The sequence below is a fragment of the Paroedura picta genome, chromosome 3 (genome assembly GCF_049243985.1).
Source record: "Paroedura picta isolate Pp20150507F chromosome 3, Ppicta_v3.0, whole genome shotgun sequence".
Lineage (NCBI taxonomy): Eukaryota > Metazoa > Chordata > Lepidosauria > Squamata > Gekkonidae > Paroedura > Paroedura picta.
Window position 1 is genome coordinate 565,709 of NC_135371.1, and position 17,642 is coordinate 583,350.

Genomic DNA, 17,642 nt, shown 5'->3' on the forward strand with positions numbered 1-17,642 from the left:
AGCACTAATACAAAAAAACAAAAGCCATTAACCACGGAGGAGCGGGGGGGGGCTGGGGAATTGTCTGTCCCCCCCCTTGCCCAGGAGTCCTAAGCGCTGCACAATCTCTTTTGGTCGCACAAGTGCCCCTTTGTGACTCAAGGAGGGCACTCGCTTTTCTTGTCCAAGCTGCGTTTCCTGGTCCGTGTAAACTTCACAGCCCCAAATGGGTCAGTCTGGCCGGTGCCCCCTCCCCTCCCCCAATTACTGGGCCCAGTTCTTCTGCACCAGTCGGTGGTAGGGCCCCCTCCGGCCCATCAGCTCCTCGTGGGTCCCCTCCTCCACCACCTTCCCGCCTTCCAGCACCAGGATCTTGTGGGCGCGCTCCACGGTCTGCATGCGGTGAGCGATCACCAGCACGGCCCGCCCTCGGATGCCGAACACCGACTTCTGGATCTGGCAGATGAAACAGAGAACAGCCCGGAGTCAGAGCGGGGGAGATTTGGGGAGCCCCGGCTGTATTCTGGCACGAGTCCTCTCCTTCCCCATTTCTAGACCGCCTTTCCACCCAAATATGGTTTCCAAAGTGGCAGACGTCAGAACGTTTCCACATTAAACCAGAATGTAAAAAGGCCACGGAAGAATGAAGTGAGGAGGAGGGATGCTGTGTCTCTCCCGGGCTGCGGTGGTTGGTCCTTTTAGTCCCGGACGTTTTGCCACTTAGCGTCTTCAGAGGCAGGACACGGCAAGAGGGGGAGCGCTCAGGCCAGACTTTGGCAGGGAGAGCTCCCCATCTTGCTGTGTCCTACCTCTGAAGATGCCGGCTGCAGCTCCTGGCGAAACGTCAGGGACCACGAGGGCCAGACCACGTGGGCCACGGAGCCCGGGAGACCACAACAGCCAGGTGACTCCAGCCCCGAGGCCTTCGACCGTGCAAGGAGGGACTACTTTGCGGGTGACCAACTGTTGACGTTATTAGGAATGTTGTTGTTATTATTGTTATTCAAATGGGTAGCCGTGTCCTGAGCCAGGAGGAATGATGGGAAATAAATATCCTTAGAAACCGAACAATTCATAAAAGAACTGGTGCACCACATGCTTTTTGATCACACCCTGAACACTCGGCATGCACAGAGTTTGTTTTTAGAAACCTGAGAAGGAAAATCCTCGGGGCAAACGGAAGTGCTGGATGGGGAACGAATCCCGGGCCTCTCCCTCCTCTCAGACCTAAATTGCCTTTTCTTGCAGCCATTTCACCACAGACCGCACCAGGACCCTTGTCATCGGTGTCTGTGAACACTGTAGGGAAGGAGCTCTGCACGCGCTCAGAGGAACTCTCATTTCGCAAGCTGCAATGATTAGTCCAGGAAAGGAGCTTGGTGCCAAGGCCAGGATCCAAGGCTAAACCACTCCCCTCCCCCCCCCGCTCTCCTCTAGCCCTGCCCAGTGGCGAGTGTGAATCGTGCTGCCCCCTCGGACTCACTGCTGCTTCAGCCTCCACATCCAAGGCATTGGTGGCTTCGTCCAGGATCAAGACCTTCGGCTTCCGGACGAGCGCTCGGGCAATTGCCAGGCGCTGCTTCTGCCCCACGGACATCTGGCCCCCCTTCTCACCCACATCTGCAGGGAAGCAAGGGGGAGAAAAGAGATGAGGGCCGAGATGTGATTTGTTCCTGACAATTCGGGGGTGGGGGAGGGGTTGAGCGGCTTAGAAATCCAGAAGGGGGGACTGGAAATGGGTGGGAGAGATGCGTGTGGAGAAGGTGGACCCTGGATCCCCCAAATCCACTTAGCACCTGTAACGGGACATCCCGTGTTTGGGAGAGGCTGTGGCTCAGTGGCAGAGCCTCTGCTTGGCATGCAGAAGGTCTCTGGTTCAATCCCCAGCAGCTCTGGTTGAAAGGACCAGGCAGGAGGGGAAGGGGAAGACCTGAGACCCTGGAGAACTCCTGCCTGTCTGAGAAGGCAATACTGACCTTGATGGACCAAAGGGGAGGCAGCTTCATGCGCCGGCAAAAGAGGAAGGGACCTGGGGGGCAGGGGGTGGGGGGGGCTATGCCACTATTACTCAGTGAGGGATGCCCATTTCAGGGCAGCAGCTTTGCCATTCAGGGCCCCACAGCTGTACTAGAGAGGGAAGGGCTCTGTGGGCAGCAGAGGACGGGATCTCCTGGAGCTCCGCTCCCCACCTTCCTAATGCCACGACCCTTTAGTCCAGTTCCTCCCGTCGGGGTGACCCCAACCCTCAAATGATGCCAGTCTTCTTTCGCAGAAACTACACCGAAACGGACCAACGGCATGAAGATCCATTCCTTCATGATTGTATATAAATTGTTTGTCTTTTTGCCTCTTGTCCTGCCCCCTGGAGCGCCTGGCGGGAGACGGCACTGTGCTGGAGGCACTGCTGGAGCGGCTGGCGGCTGAGCGGGGGCGCCTGCAGGGGGAGTGGCAACCGTGGCAGTGCCGCCCCCCCTCCCCGACTAAGATACTCGCCCTGCCGCGACCCCAGTGAAAAGATTACCCGACCCCCAAAGGGGTCCCGACCCCCAGGCTGAGAACCACTGCTCTGGAAGGCAAGCAAAGGTTGCAGGCGGGGTGGGGGTGGGGGTGGGGGTGGGGACAAGGGAGAAACCAGCTTTGGCAGGTACCTGCATCAAACCCTCCTTCCAGCTCCTGGATGAACTCGAAGGCGTTGGCGTCTTTCGCCGCCTGGATCACGTCTTCCTCTCCGCAGCCATCCACCCCGTAGGCGATATTGTCCCGGATGGACCCCGAGAACAGGATGGGCTCCTGGCTCACCAGCGCCACCTGCAGGCGACACCCCGGGAATATCACCCTGCGGCTGCTTGGCTTTTAAAATCCACTTCTGAAATTCCTCCCGCCCCCTTCTGGAAAGAAAAACTGTCAACCTGCAAATGCCATTTCCCAGATGCCGGATTTCAGACCAAAACAATGAACAATTGCCGGAATGAAGATGGAGTCTGGGGGCACCCCTAAGACTGCTATGGTTATTCTGGGTAGACGCTCTTGTGTGTGGAAACACTTCTTCAGAGGCAAAAACATAACCCCCAGAAATCAGCTTTGTTGGTCTTAAAGGAGCCCCCAGACTCAACTTTGACACCCTTCCCGGATGGGGACTCGTAATCAAGACTGTATTTGACTGGTTTGGTTTTTATTCCTTGGCAGTTCTAACTGGAGTTTTTAAATTCTGACCTTTTATGGCTTTTAAGATGGTTTTATTATTTGTCCTGTTTTAATTTTGGTTTTTAGCATTGTCCTGTTTATATGGGCAAGCTGCTTTCAGTTCCTCCCCAGGAAAGTTTTCAAAGAAAGCCAACAGAGTAGCCAGAAGATGAGGCTGCCGGCCACCAACCCAGCCGTTTCACGCCAAGCACAGCAGTTTTAGCAGATCACCAAGCCCTGCAAGGATTGCAGTAGAAAAACTGAAAATTCAGTTATACTTAAAAAAAAAAAAGAACAAATCAGGTGTCAACAAGGAACTAGGCAAGTAAGATTGTTCTTGACAAGGTTCCCAACAGGGCTGGAGGGAAATGCCCTGTCCGTTTTTTAATAGCCATTTAATAAGTCAAAGATTCTCAGGGCCTTGAGGGAAATGACCTCAACATCCCCGCAGGGTTCTCTTAAGAGGACTCTCTTCCCTCTCCCAGCCGAGATCCATCCCCGGCTCACTTGGGATACGCATGAAATGGCTTCCGGATCCCCAGATGGGAGCTGCCCCCCCTCACCTGGCTGTGCAGGTATTTGTGCTGGTACTCGTGGATGGGGGCCCCGTCCAGCAGGATCTCCCCGGATTGGGGCTCGTAGAACCGCTCCAGCAGGGCCACGCAGGTGCTCTTCCCACTGCCGTTCAGGCCCACCAAGGCGGTCACCTCCCCAGGGTGGAGCTCGAAGGAGACGTCCTAGGGCAGGGGAGGCAAGCACTGTAGGAGGGACACCTCCGCAGGCAACGGGGGTGAAGCAAAGGGCCCGGCCAAAGACAGCGAGGAGGGACCAAGTCCTCAAATGAGCCTCCTTTCGACCGGCCCTGTTGGGCCTGCAGGTCACAGCTGGAAATCTCCTTGCAGCCCCACAAATGGGAACACGCAAAGGGGGGGTGGTTTATAATGAATCAGACCATTGGCCCACCAAAGTCAGTGCTGTCTACTCAGACCAGGGCCTCAGGTGAGGTCTTTCCCACCCCCTCCGGCCTGGTTCTTTCAACTGGAGATGCTGCCGAGGATTGAACCGGGGACCTTCTGCATCCCAAGCAGATGTTCTGCCCCTGAGCCACCATAGCCCCTCCCCACCTTCTCCTTCACATGGGACATTAGTAATAGCGCTGAGGGTTGGGGAAGGTTAGGTAGGAAAGCACTCTGCACATCCCCAGAAGCCCAGTCTCTCTAGAAGGCATGTTGAGTGCGTCTCCTTCCAAACCAAGACAGGGGCCTGTTCCTAGGACACAGAGTACCTTCAAGACCTGGATGTCCGGACGAGACGGGTAGCAGAAGGAGACGTTTCGGAAGGAGACGCAGCCTCGCGGGACTGCGGGGGCCCACGTCCCATCTGTGCGGACCCCCGGCTCTCGGTAGAGGTACTCAAACACCTTCTTGGCAGCCCCCACGTTGCTCAGAAGGTCTCCGTACATGTGCACCAGGGTCTTTTTTTTGGGGGGGGGGGAGACAGAAAGAAGAGAAGAGTCAGGAAGGGGAAGAGGAAGGCAGTAAGAGGGCTGAACGGATTGCTGGCAGAGAGAACGTGTGAGCAGGAAACCAGAGATGGGCAGCGTTCCTCAGAAACATTTCAGTTGACGGAAGTGCCACACCAGCCCCCAAATCAACCACAGCAGATGGACCGTCGCAGCTGCCCAGCCCAGAATGCCAGCATGACCTCTGCTAGCCGGGAAAGGCGGCGAATGCTTTCTTGGGTAGCATCGACAGAGGCAACACGGTGAGAGCACAAGACGTCCTTGCCCGGCCGCAGACGGTGTTGGTCAGACGGGCAGCCGCTCTCCAGGGCCTGCAGCACAGGTCCTCCTCCTCCTACCAGATTTCTTTCACTGGAGAGGCAGCAGGGGATTGAACCCGGGACCACCTGCATGCCAAGCAGACGCCAGGCCACTGAGCCTCCATTGGCAAAAGCAGAGGCAGTGATTTCGAGGCAGTGGCTTTGGGTCAGGGGCTAGAAGTTATGGAAAGGGATCATTTTATTTGCTGGGATCTGGATCTCACCGTGACTCCAGGTTCAACATGAACAAAACTGTAACATGTATTGGGGTCCCCAACATGATCCCCACGGATCCCACAAGGCTAATGGACATCCTTCAGTGGGTGGAGCTTCTGCCCAGCAAGGCTTCTGATTGGTCACTGGAGATTTGACGGGCAGATTTTTTAAAATGTTGCTTTTGTGGCAGCTGCTCCCACAGCACCGGGATCTTCCCTGCGTGACTGGAGGGAAGCGGTGGCAGCCATTTTGTGGTTGGCTTCACCTTCTGTGGCAGCCATTTTGTAGCAACCATTCTTGAGGCTGGGTCCTCCATGCTAGGTTAGGGGTCACGGGCTCCAAAAGGTTGGGGATCCCAAGAACATGCGTCGAAGCAGCAAAAATCCCCCTAAACTGGAATCCTATCGTTGATGTTCTTTAATGTGCAGAACATGCAAGAGTTTAAAATGCCCATTTGCTCGGCCAGCCTGCCTCAGTTCCCTCAAACCAGGTTGCCAAGAGACCATTATCATCAGTAGGGTTGCCAACTCTCGACTGAGCAAATCCTGGAGAATTTGGGGGTGGAACCGGCAGAGGGAGGAAGCGGTCAAATACCATAGAGTCCTCTCCTCCAGAGCAGCCATTTTCTCCGGAGGAACAGATCTTGGTTCAACTGTAATACCGCGGAGGGGGGGGGGTCTCTAGCTGCCACCTGGTGGTTGGGGAGGGTGACCTACCTGTACGTGCTCCCCCACGTTCCCTTGGTAGAGGATGAAGGAGATCAGGTCCCCCTTGGAGAGCAGGCCGGCCTGGATCTGCTGGTACCCGCTGTGCAAGACGAGGAGCTGAAGGCCCAGGCAGAGGACCTGCCAAGATGGAGAGGAAGGAAACATTAATGGTTGGGTCTCCCTTCCCTCAGTGCAGAGCCCACCTCAGGGAAGGGTGACGCGTGGCTCCCAAACCACAGGGTCAAGCAAAAGGCTGTTGGGGGGCTGAACTTTGAGTCCTGCACAGCCTGCCCCATAGGCTTCCTTCTGCACCCAGCACACCTGCTCAGCCCGTCCCTCTGCAGGCCAAGGCAGGTGTCCACAAGGAGCTTCCTTGCCTTTCCCTACAAAATTTGAGGATTCACAGAATCATAGAATCACAGAGTTGGAAGGGGCCATGTAGGCCATCTAGTCCAACCCTCTGCCCAATGCAGGATCAGCCCTAAGCATCCTAAAGCATCCAAGCATTCCTGAAACCTGCTCTGGATTCTGCACCCCTAGAGAGGAATGCAGCGCAAAAGGAAAGCCCACCCATCCCCAAAGTCAATCAATCAGCCCTTTAACAGCACGTAAAACATTAAAATATTCATCAAATTAAATACAAAAGTATAACTAAGACACTAAAACTAAATAGGTTATTTTGGGAATAAAGACAATATTAAGAAGAAGAAGAAATCATGCCATGGCCTCTTGTGGGGGCCGCCTCGTGGCCAACCGCCAGAAATTCGCCACATTATCAGGAAATATCAGAAGGGACGGAACCTCAGACGGATCAGAAAGTCCATTCTCGTCTGCTAAAAGGGGCCTTAAATGTTTAAAATGGATATTTGCATGAAAAGGACAATAGAAAGAAACACGAGATCTAGTTTTGACACACTTCGTTCCACCAGGACAGTTTCTGAATACAGGATTGTAAAAAAATCTCCCTGACAAAATTGCTGATGGCCAATCTAGCGAGAGAAAAAACTCTGCATTGATGTGGTATATTCAAATAATTCAAATAAAAGGCCATATGATCTGCATTTGGTGGGATTCCCAATTTTAAAGGAGAAGAAGTTTTATTTGGGCCCCTAAAGTGGTACAGCCCTCACATAAAGGAATTCCACTGCTATTCTTGTTGGTTTGTTTCCCCCTGGGACTCACCCGCCGGATGAGCAGATACAGCGTCCGCTCCAGATCTCGCTGGTTCTTGAGCTGCCGGGTCTTGGCCAGGGCCGCATCGTAGCGCCTGGACTCCTCCCCCTCTGTGGCAAAGCTGCGCACCGTCTTAATGGATGAGAGTGTTTCACGCACCACCTCCCCAGAGTGCGCCAGGGAGTCCTGGATGCCCCGCAGTAAAGCCTGGAGAGGAGAGAGGGCCACAGGGCCAAAGGTATGCTATCAGGTGTGCCTCAGAAGTGGAGGGTCCACAGAAGGTCCCCGGTTCAATCCCCACCGTCTCCAGTTTTAACATGCAGGTAACAGATGGCGCGAAAGACCTCAGCCAGAGACTTTGGAAAGCCACTGTCACTCCGAGTATGCAATCCTAGGTGTGCTGTAGCCACAGTCTGATCCAATATCACTTCTCTCTCTCTCTCTCTCTCTCTCTCTCTCTCTCTCTCTCTCTCTCTCTCTCTCTGTTTTACAGAATATTTTTTGGGGAGGGGGTGTCTGTGGATCAGCACAAAGGAAGTCCCAGGATTCCATTTAACTTGCAGCATTTATATCACCATCACCAAACTTAAATAGTTCCGCAGGGCCTGCAAGGAGGAGCTCCTCCGCCAGGCATTTGGCTGAGACCAGACAGAACCAACAGCGACCGAAGGGCCCCTGCTTCCCCCGACCCCCCCCTCAGGACACCACCTGTACACTCTGGACCTGTTTGTATTGTTGCACTGTTGTATTGTTTATTGGTTACACCACTATACTGTTATATGTTTACAATTATCAGTTATTATTGCACGGTTATCAAATGTTCTATAGACTGTTCCTTGTATTGTTATTATGTTATTATGTAAACCGCCCTGAGCCCCCGGGGAGGGCGGTATATAAATATAATCAATAAAAAATAATAATAAACAAACCCCGCTTTCTCCTGGGGCCTCAAGGTGGATCTTACAAATTCAGGTGTGTCACCGTGTTCGTCTGAAGCAAGAGGACAAAGTCTGCGTCCAGCAGGGGCACCTCGAAGACCAGCAGAGTTTAATCCTGCCTGTAAGCTTCCATGTGTATGCACACCTCGGGATTTTGGGGACCACCAAATAGCTGTAGTTAAAGTGCATTTAAACGGCTCTCAGTCCCTTTACCTGCCGCCAGAGTGAACTCTCAACCTGGAGAAGGCATTTAAAGGGACCGTGAGCCTTTTAAATGCCTTTGGAATTCACACACACTGTTGCCATGGCTTTCAAAAGGCCCCCTCGGCCCCCTTCAATGCATCCAACCCTCTCGTCCACCTGACTTGGCCAGTGGCCTTGCGGCTTCACATAGAATCACAGAATGATGCTGTGGTCAAGAACTTCCACCTGAACCCCAATCTGTGAAGTGTGGCTGATATCTGGACTACGGAGAGTTGGGACTGTGTAGTTTGAAGAGGAATCACAGAATCACAGAGTTGGAAGGGGCCTGCTGGGTCATCTAGTCCAACCCCCTGCACTCTGCAGGACATTCCCAACCCTCTCGCTCACCCACTGTCACCTGCCACCCACTTGAGCCTTCACAGAATCAGCCTCTCCATCAGATGGCTGTTTAAAAATCTCCAAAGATGGAGAACCCACCACCTCCCGAGGAAGCCTGCTCCACTGAGAAACCACTCTGACTGTCAGGAACCTCTTCCAGATATCTAGACGGAATTTCTTCTGAATTAATTTCATCGCATTGGTTCTGGCCCTATATGGATACATCTTTCAGAGCTGTGTAGTACTTCCAGATCTGAATCTACCCTTCCAGGCATACAGGATTCTCCCCCTCAATATTAATTCAACCCTCTTCTATCTTCTCACAACAGCCCTGGAAAGCAGGCCACATTGAGAGACAGCAACAGGCCCGAGATCACCCAGCAAACTTCCCTAGTTGAGCTGTGGATTGAACCCAGGCTCTCCCAAACCCCACACTGCCCAAATTCCCAAACCAGTTCTGCCCCCCTCCCAACTGCCCCCCAGCTGCACACCTGGTGACGAGTGTCATAGACCCTCTGGAGGGCCATCATGAGAGGTGTCTCAACGAGGGTCAGCAGAGTCAGGCGCGGCGAGAGGCCGACCATGAAGCCGTACAGCCAGACGGTGTTGATCAGGGAGCGCAAGAAGATGTTGGTGTTGGCCGGCACAGACCGGCTCATCATTGTTGTGTCTTTGGAGAGGCGGGAGGTCAGTTCCCCTGCAAGACAAGGAGGAGGACTCTGGTAGGAACCAGAAGACCTTCTTGGACAATCAGAGCAGGGTCAGGTCCAGTGGGGCAAAGAGGAAGACTGGCAGGATAAGGATGATCCACTTGGGCAGAGGTAGGTGGCCAAAGGTCAGGAATTGTCCCTTAAGTGTTCTCTCCACTGCAGTTTGGCTAAATCTGTGGGTGACCCCCAGACATCAAGATCCATCCACCTGATAGAGGCAGGCAGACTCCTCCTCTCATTGAGGGGCAGTTTATGGACAGAAACCCATGAATACCCCTCCTACTGTATCAATTCAGGTATTAATTGGCATACACTGAATGGCCAAATATGTCACTGCAACAGATGTCAGCCAGATCATCTGTCCCAGACAGGACACAGAACAGGGATGCCAGCCAGAGGCAAGTCTCCAGGGCAAGCCTGTGGGAAGGAATGGCTGGCTGGCAACCTCCTCCACCCCAGGGTGATGTATAATTTAGGACAATAGGTTCCCCAGGAACTTACAACTCATCAAATTGCATACATTTCCCCTAATTTGGTGATACTTAACACTTTTTCTCAAACAGGATAGCTTTCCTTTCCAATGCCCGGAGGGTCACTAAGAACCATTAAACCCTATAGTCCCACTACATTCAGAGGTCTGTCACAGCAAGATGGGTTTCTCCCTGTATCTCTCTGTAGCAGTGAGATGCCCATCTTGCTGTGACAGACCTCTGAAGATACCATCCACAGATTCAGGCAAAAGGAACAAAAACTAGCAGCCCCACAACCCGAGAAAACTGCAAAAATCAGAAAGGACTTGTTTATTGCCTTCTATTCCTCAGAGGACAGGGGAAATGGGAAATTATGGCCAATGAATAAATAATATAAAATGAAATCTGCCAAACAGCCATTTTGGCCCTTTTCCTACTTCATCACAGGGGAAGAGGGAACAACTTGGTGGCCATTTGTGACCAATGGTGGCCAATCTCCAGTCCTCCCAGCTGTGAAACGAAAACTCTGAGCGAACCACAAACTGACGGTGGTGTTTGGAGGAAGGGTGGTGGGTGGAGTGAAAGACAAACGCCTCCAGGAAACGGTGAATTACAACAGCAGCAGAGATGTGACAGAACGGCTGGATGGTGAAAACAGGCCTCAAGGGGTCATTCCGGGGCGCCTCACCTGTTTTCACCTCCTGGAAGAAGGCCAGATCCTGCCGCACCAGAGAAGAGAAGAGCAGGCCGCGGATCCGGACGTTCATCCGGGACAAGGTGAGCATGAAGAGACCCCCACGGCAGCCGGCAAACAAAGAGCTGAAAAGGGCACAAGAGCAGGGGTAGGGGGTCTCCATAAGGATGCATCTTCCAGGGAACAGGTCACTCGAGATACACAGGGTGCCTTTCCACAGAGTTGAGCCTCGACCCTTCTGAGAGCCCGTAAAGTGCCACAGAGTCCTCCTGCACCACTGCCCAAAAAAGGACCAAACTGACCAGCAGCATTCCAAAGGAGCCCGGCTGCCTCAGTGGCCAGAGCTGGCTCACAGCGTAGCACAGCAGCCCTATGACCCTCCCCACAACCCCCTGGGGCTGCCCTCTCTGGTCCTTCTCCTGTAACCCAAGGGGGTTTCCCTCCATCCGTCCATTGGCTGCCTTGTGCTGCCTGGCTATACCAGCCTTTTGGCCATGAAATATTTTCCAGGCTGTGAGGTACCAGGAAGTGGTGTCAGCTGGCCACACCTCCCAGAAGCGACAGGAGTCTCAGCCCGCAAAGATTTAAATGGCCGGGGCCCTCCCCTTCCTGCCTCCTCCAGGCCTAGCATTGGCCACTTTGGGAGGGAGGGGGTGGGTCAACCTGCCCTAATAAGGGTAAATATTATGTTTAAGTTTTCAAGAACTTCCCCTTTCCTCTTTATTTGGAGCTGGAAACTGCAGGCACAGGGAGGGAGGGAGGGAGGGCGCTCCCCAGCCGCCATTTGGAAACCCCCCATCCCACGATGCCATCGAGGGGCCTTCGTGGTACTTTGGTTGAGAAACGGGGCAGGGCCTTCCAGTCCCCCTGGCCGGGAGGGGAGGGACACAAATGGAGGGGTTGCGGAGGGAGGGCGCGACCTCCTTGGATGACGACTGGCCACCGCTCTGTCCAAGTTCTCCCGTGCACCAGAATCCATCTTTAGTTCTGACGCTTTAAAGGTATTGGAGGGAATGTTGCAGGGGGGGGGGGTCTCACCTGCCCAGGGACACCAGGCAGACGAGGAAGATGGCGTCCGAAAAGGCCTCAGAGTTGTATTTCTGGCCCAGGATGTCAATCACGCGGCCCGTATAGTAGGGGATGAACGTTTCGCCTGGGCAGAGGAGGAGGAGGAAAAGGAGGAGGCAGAGGCAACACGTTAACCACAGAGGAAGGAATCGGGGGGGGGGGGAGGGAGATCAGCTGTTTCCAAAAAGATCATAAACAAAGCAATTTTGGATTCTCCGTGGACACAAAAATGTGCTTTTCCAGCTTCCTTTTCTGTCCCTGCAGCCACCCTTCCCTCCCCTCCCCCAGGCTCACACACATATCTTGGGTACATTTTAAAAAGGAGAGACTGAGAAATCTCTGCCATGCAATAACATGGTGACCTCCTGCTGCCCTGGTCACCCAGTTTCCTGCTTTCATTTTTTTAAACAGGGGTCTTTCTCTTTTTCTGAGCAGGGGTTGGACAAGATGGCCTGTTTGGCCTCTTCCAACTCCAGTATTCTACAATTCTAAATTCAAAAATTGAGTATCTGTCTCTTTTAGTAGCTGAGCTATAAGGAAAGACACTTTCCCCCACAACGCCTCAATGAAAATGGATAGACATGCCCTTAAAAAACAACAACACTGAAGGCTAGGAATTGGCAGGGGCTCATGGTAATTGTAGTCTACGGACGTCTGGAGAACCGCAGTTTGGCCACCCCTGAGCACAGTTCCAATTCCAGTTTGGGAGGGGGAGAATGGCAACTGGGAGGGGCAAAGGAAACGGAGGGGAAACGGCTGAGGAAATGCAAACATCTTTCCTTCTGCAGCCGGAGCCGCAAGACCCATTCAGCAAATCAGCCCGCGATTGCCTTTTCCCGCCATTATCTTGCCCCAAACAATCCAATCTGATTGAGTGAAATCGTGCACGTGGACCCCCCCTGCCCCCCTGCCCCTCCGAGATTCACCAGGACCTGCGCATGGGGAGGGGCGGAGCCTCTGCTGGACCTGCGGAAGGTCCCTGGTTCAGTCCCCGGCAGCCTCTCCGGGTGGAAGGACTCGGGCACTAAGGGGGTGGGGCAGACCTCTCTCTGCCTGAGACCCCGGAGAGCTCTGGTGCCAGTCCCAGAAGACCATACGTGGATGGAGTGCAATTCGGCCTCAGGCCGTTTCATGCGTCCTTGTACCAAAAGTGCACCCTGTGCGCACTCACCAATCACCGCCATAGCGAGGCACACAAATGCGCCACCCAGGTAGGGGCCATCCGGACGGAACAGCCTCAGCAGCCTCTGGAGCGTGGCCCGGTCTTCTTCCTTGGTTTCTCCGTGGCTGCCCCCCCGCTCCAGAGCCCCCCAAGTGATGCAGGCCAGACCCACGGCCCCATAGCCCAGCAGCAACCAGGAGCAGGGGGCAGAGGAGAGCAGAAGAGGGGGGTCTCCGAACCAGCGCCCCACGGAGGTGTAAAGGGCGGGCAAGAGACTCAGGGTCACCAGGGCCGCAGGAGGGGCCTGCGGGGGCCAGGCCAGAGAGAGCAGCCCCCGGGCCCCCAAGAGAACCATCAGGCGCAGCCCTGCCTCCAGCCACGCCACCTGGACCCACAGGGGGGGCAGGGAGGGCCGCCACTGGTCCAGCACGGAGAGGAGGGCGACGTCACACAGGAGCAGGAGGGCAGCGGAGCAGAAGGCAGCAGGGAGGGCCATGGGGGCGGGATCTGTGGGGAGAGGAAAGTGGGACGTTAGCCTTTCTAGGCCCCCAAAGAGTCCCGGACAGACTCGCTTCCGCCCCGCGTTCCGGAGGGAGAGAGCGCTGGGTCACGTCTCGGGCCTGGGTGACGCTCCTGCGAGGGCCTCCCTGGGGGCAGAAGAACTTTGAGAAAGAGGGAGCCAGAGAGGCAGCCAGGGAGAGGGCTCCCTCCGATGACACAGGGCCTGCTCACACCAGCTCCGTATCTGGCCACTATGGCCGGATTCTGACAACGAAATCTTTCAAGGGTTGCCCAGCATCACTGCCGACCTTTCCCTGTCAGCAGAGGATAATCCAGTCAACAGATCCACGCCCCCTTTTCGGGTGGACAAATGACCGGCTGGCTCTTGCAACTGGGCTCCTTGCCCCGAGAGGACGGCCCTGGATTCCCCTGAGCAGAAAGGGGCCCTTGCTGGCTTGCCTTGGGGTGGGAAGAATCCTCTTTCCCCTCCTCTGTAACTCCCGACCCCACAAAGAATCCTTTCTCCCAGCAAGGGGGGAGGATCTTCCCCAGCCCCTCCATCCTGGGGGAGGGGATTCATTCAGGGGATATATTTCCCTGTGCGCTGTCTGAAGCACACAGAAAGTGCAGCAGGAAGCAGGCAGGAGAGAACTCTTCGTGGAGGAAACGCGTTGTGGGCCACCCATTCCCAGGGACCCAGTCCCTCATCCTGCCTCCTCGGTAAAACAGGCACAAGAAGGAACCGGAAGGGCAGGCTTGGATCTTGGAATAGCTGGAGGTTTTTACAGCCCAAAATCGAATCCCTATTGTCGGTTTTCTGGGCTGGGTGGCCATGGTCTAGTAGTTTTAATCCCTAGACTTGCTAATGAACTGTCCAGACACAGGAAAAATTCTTCCTAATGGATTTGCTAATGAACTCCAGCCAGACACAGGAAAACACCTGCCTAGCTCCAGCCCACCCCTTGGGAGGCTACCAGATGAGACAGGAATATGACAAGTAAATACATAAATTGCCCAGCAACTATTTCACACGCATCACGCCTTAGCACAGAGAGATTCTGATCTCGTGTCCTCCCTCCAAAGATGCCGTCCGGCCACAGCCGCTGGAGAACTGTCAGGGACTAGAACGACCAGACCACTGTTGGCAACGCAACCCACAACAACCGTCTGGATCTCTCTCGGATTTAGAGCCAGCGTGGCGGAGTGGTTAAGAGTGGTGGGTTCTAAGATGGAGAACGGGTTTTAATTCCCCCCTCCCCCGTCCTCCTTGGGCCAGTCACAGTTCTTTCACAGCTGTCCTCGCAGGGCAGTTCTATCAGAGCTTTCTCAGCCCGACCTCCCTCGAAGGGTGTCTGTGCTGGGCAGAGGAAGGGTAGGTGATTCTAAGCCCCGTTAAGACCCTTCTTCTTCCTCAGCCGAGTCAGCCGCAGTCGCGCCCCCCCTCGTCCCCCCCCCGAAGGGTTTGCATCTGCCCTCTGGAGAGGAGGCGACGCAGCGAGATGCGGAGCGCGAAGGATTCTTGCAGACGGCGAGGAGGCGCCGCAGCCTGTCCGGGATCCAGTATTGGAGACCCCCCCCCAAAAAAAAAAGCACCCACCCCTCCGTTCCGAGAACAGGACACCGGCACGCGCCCCCCCCCCCCTGCGCCATGCAATACCCCCCGTAGCCCCCCCATAGCCCTCTTGCGCCGCCTTCTGCTCCCCAAGCCACGACTTACTCGCTCGCACCCTCAGCACGAACGGAGCGCGGCGGGCCGAAAACGGGGTCGATCACGCTACTTTCGCTTTCGAAGGGGAACTCCGGCCCCCGCCCCGCCCCTCGCCCTCACGGCTGCACTTCCTCAGCGGGCCACAAGAGGGAGCCCGGGCCCCACTCAGGAAACATCGGGGTCAGCAAAGAATCAAGAATCAAGAATCCTAGAGGGGGAAGGAGACATGGAGGATATCTAGTCCCACTCCCTGCTCAGTGCAGGATCAGCCTCCAGCATACAGGAGAAGGATCTGTCCAGCCGCTGCCTGAAGATGGCCAGTGAGGGGGAGCTCCCTACCTCCTTAGGCAGCCCATTCCACTGCTGAACTACTCCTAGAATCCCAGAGTGGGAAGGGGCCATGAAGGCCATCTAGTCCACCCCCTGCTCAGTGCAGGATCAGCCTCCAGCATCCAGGAGAAGGATCTGTACAGCCGCTGCTTGAAGATGGCCAGTGAGGGGGAGCCCCCCACCTCCTTAGGCAGCCCCTTCCACTGCTGAACTGGACTCCTAGAATCCTAGAGTGGGAAGGGCCACGGAGGCCATCTAGTCCCACCCCCTGCTCAGTGCAGGATCAGCCTCAAGCATCCAAGAGAAGGATCTGTCCAGCCGCTGCTTGAAGACCACCAGTGAGGGGGAGCCCCTTACCTCCTTAGGCAGCCTATTCCACTGCTGAACTACTCTGACTCTGCCATCCCCCTCCCAATATCTAACCAGTACTGTTCTACACGTAGTTTAAGGTCGTTCCTGTGGGTCCCCCCCTCTGCTGCCAACAGGACCCTTTCCCTGCCTTTCAAGTACTTCAAGCGTGCCCATCCTGTCTCCTCTCAGCTCAGCCTGCTCTTCTCCTGGCTGTCCATCTCCAGGTCCCTCCACCTTTCCTCCCAGGGCTTGGTCCCCAGGCTCCCCTAGATCCCCCTCCTCGCTCTCCTCTGCCCCCTCTCCATCTTGCCCACCTCCTTTTTGAAGCGAGGCCTCCAGAGGTGCCCGCAGGACTCCAGGTGGGGTCTGCCAATGCAGAGTCCCGGACGAAGTGAGCACACACAGAAACACTTAAACTGGGAATTAAACACTGTTGGTCCTCAAGGTGCCCTTGGACTCAAATTTTGTTCTCTAAGAACATAAGGGAAGCATCTCCTCCTTCTCCCCGTGGCCATCACTGCCTCCTCTGGCAGCAGACTCCAGTCAAGTCAGGGAGCATTTCCTTGCGTCTGTCAGGAATCTCCTCTTGGTCAGTTTCTCTGGGCATGCAAAGCACAGAAGGCAGGCGTCCCACGGAAGTCTTCCACTCCTGCAAACCACAAAACTGAACGCAACATTTGGCTGATTCTCTCCTCGGGGAGACCGTCAACTCGCTGGCCCTTCGGCTCCTGAGGAGGGACCCCAAGAGAACTGGGGCAGGGGGATGCAGCTGGCAGCTGACCCAGTGAGATGGAGGGCCAACGGGAGGAGGGGCTTCCGCAGAGCCTCTCCACGGGCTGTTTTCACCCAAGTGCTGGAGTCGTGTGGTCATGCCAAGGCCGGAAAGCCTCTCTGGGCCCTGCTGGGTCAGACCATAGTGACGTAGGGGAGGCTCCAAATGTAGAAGCAGTCAAGCTCAGAATCCCAGAGCCAGGAGGCAGCATCGGGAAAAACCTCTCTACCTTGGTATTAGTCCTCCAGAGGAACTGGCTGGCCCCTGGGTGAGATGGGAGGCTGGACTGGAGGGGCCCTCCCTGGCCTGACCCAGCAGGGCTCTTCTGAGGGTCTTCTCAGGGGAAGGCCTCAGCCTCTCTGCCCTGTGGCTGGCCCTGCAGAGGAACTGGCTGGCCCCTGGGTGAGACGGGAGGCTGGACTGGAGGGACCCTCCCTGGACTGACCCAGCAGGGCTCTTCTGAGGGTCTTCTCAGGGCAAGGCCTCGGCCTCTCTGCATTGTGGCTGGCCCTGCAGAGGAACTGGCTGGCCCCTGGGTGAGACGGGAGGCTGGACTGGAGGGACCCTCCCTGGACTGACCCAGCAGGGCTCTTCTGAGGGTCTTCTCAGGGGAAGGCCTCGGCCTCTCTGCCCTGTGGCTGGCCCTGCAGAGGAACTGGCTGGCCCCTGGGTGAGATGGGAGGCTGGACTGGAGGGGCCCTCCCTGGCCTGACCCAGCAGGGCTCTTCTGAGGGTCTTCTCAGGGCAAGGCCTCGGCCTCTCTCCTCGGGGCTGGCCCTGCAGAGGAACTGGCTGGCCCCTGGGTGGGATGGGAGGCTGGACTGGAGGGACCCTCCCTGGCCTGACCCAGCAGGGCTCTTCTGAGGGTCTTCTCAGGGCAAGGCCTCGGCCTCTCTGCCCTGTGGCTGGCCCTGCAGAGGAACTGGCTGGCCCCTGGGTGAGATGGGAGGCTGGACTGGAGGGGCCCTCCCTGGCCTGACCCAGCAGGGCTCTTCTGAGGGTCTTCTCAGGGCAAGGCCTCGGCCTCTCTGCCCTGTGGCTGGCCCTGCAGAGGAACTGGCTGGCCCCTGGGTGGGATGGGAGGCTGGACTGGAGGGACCCTCCCTGGCCTGACCCAGCAGGGCTCTTCTGAGGGTCTTCTCAGGGCAAGGCCTCGGCCTCTCTGCCCTGTGGCTGGCCCTGCAGAGGAACTGGCTGGCCCCTGGGTGAGACGGGAGGCTGGACTGGAGGGACCCTCCCTGGACTGACCCAGCAGGGCTCTTCTGAGGGTCTTCTCA

The 17,642-nt window shown here is 55.9% G+C and overlaps 1 protein-coding gene across 1 annotated transcript in view; it reads right to left on the reverse strand.

Moving 5' to 3' along the window:
• Positions 1-243: 243 nt before the first annotated feature.
• LOC143833794 (uncharacterized) overlaps positions 244-17,642 on the reverse strand; it is a 32,878-nt gene continuing 15,479 nt past the window's right edge. The window contains exons 14-25 of the mRNA XM_077330019.1: positions 13,272-13,350; positions 12,713-13,210; positions 11,512-11,626; positions 10,468-10,598; positions 9,091-9,296; positions 7,089-7,286; positions 5,916-6,044; positions 4,448-4,636; positions 3,726-3,899; positions 2,628-2,787; positions 1,463-1,599; positions 244-435 (exon numbers count right to left, since the gene is read on the reverse strand). Of these exons, the coding sequence (XP_077186134.1) occupies positions 244-435; positions 1,463-1,599; positions 2,628-2,787; positions 3,726-3,899; positions 4,448-4,636; positions 5,916-6,044; positions 7,089-7,286; positions 9,091-9,296; positions 10,468-10,598; positions 11,512-11,626; positions 12,713-13,210; positions 13,272-13,350 (2,208 nt within the window). The remainder of the gene's footprint in view (positions 436-1,462; positions 1,600-2,627; positions 2,788-3,725; positions 3,900-4,447; positions 4,637-5,915; positions 6,045-7,088; positions 7,287-9,090; positions 9,297-10,467; positions 10,599-11,511; positions 11,627-12,712; positions 13,211-13,271; positions 13,351-17,642) is intronic.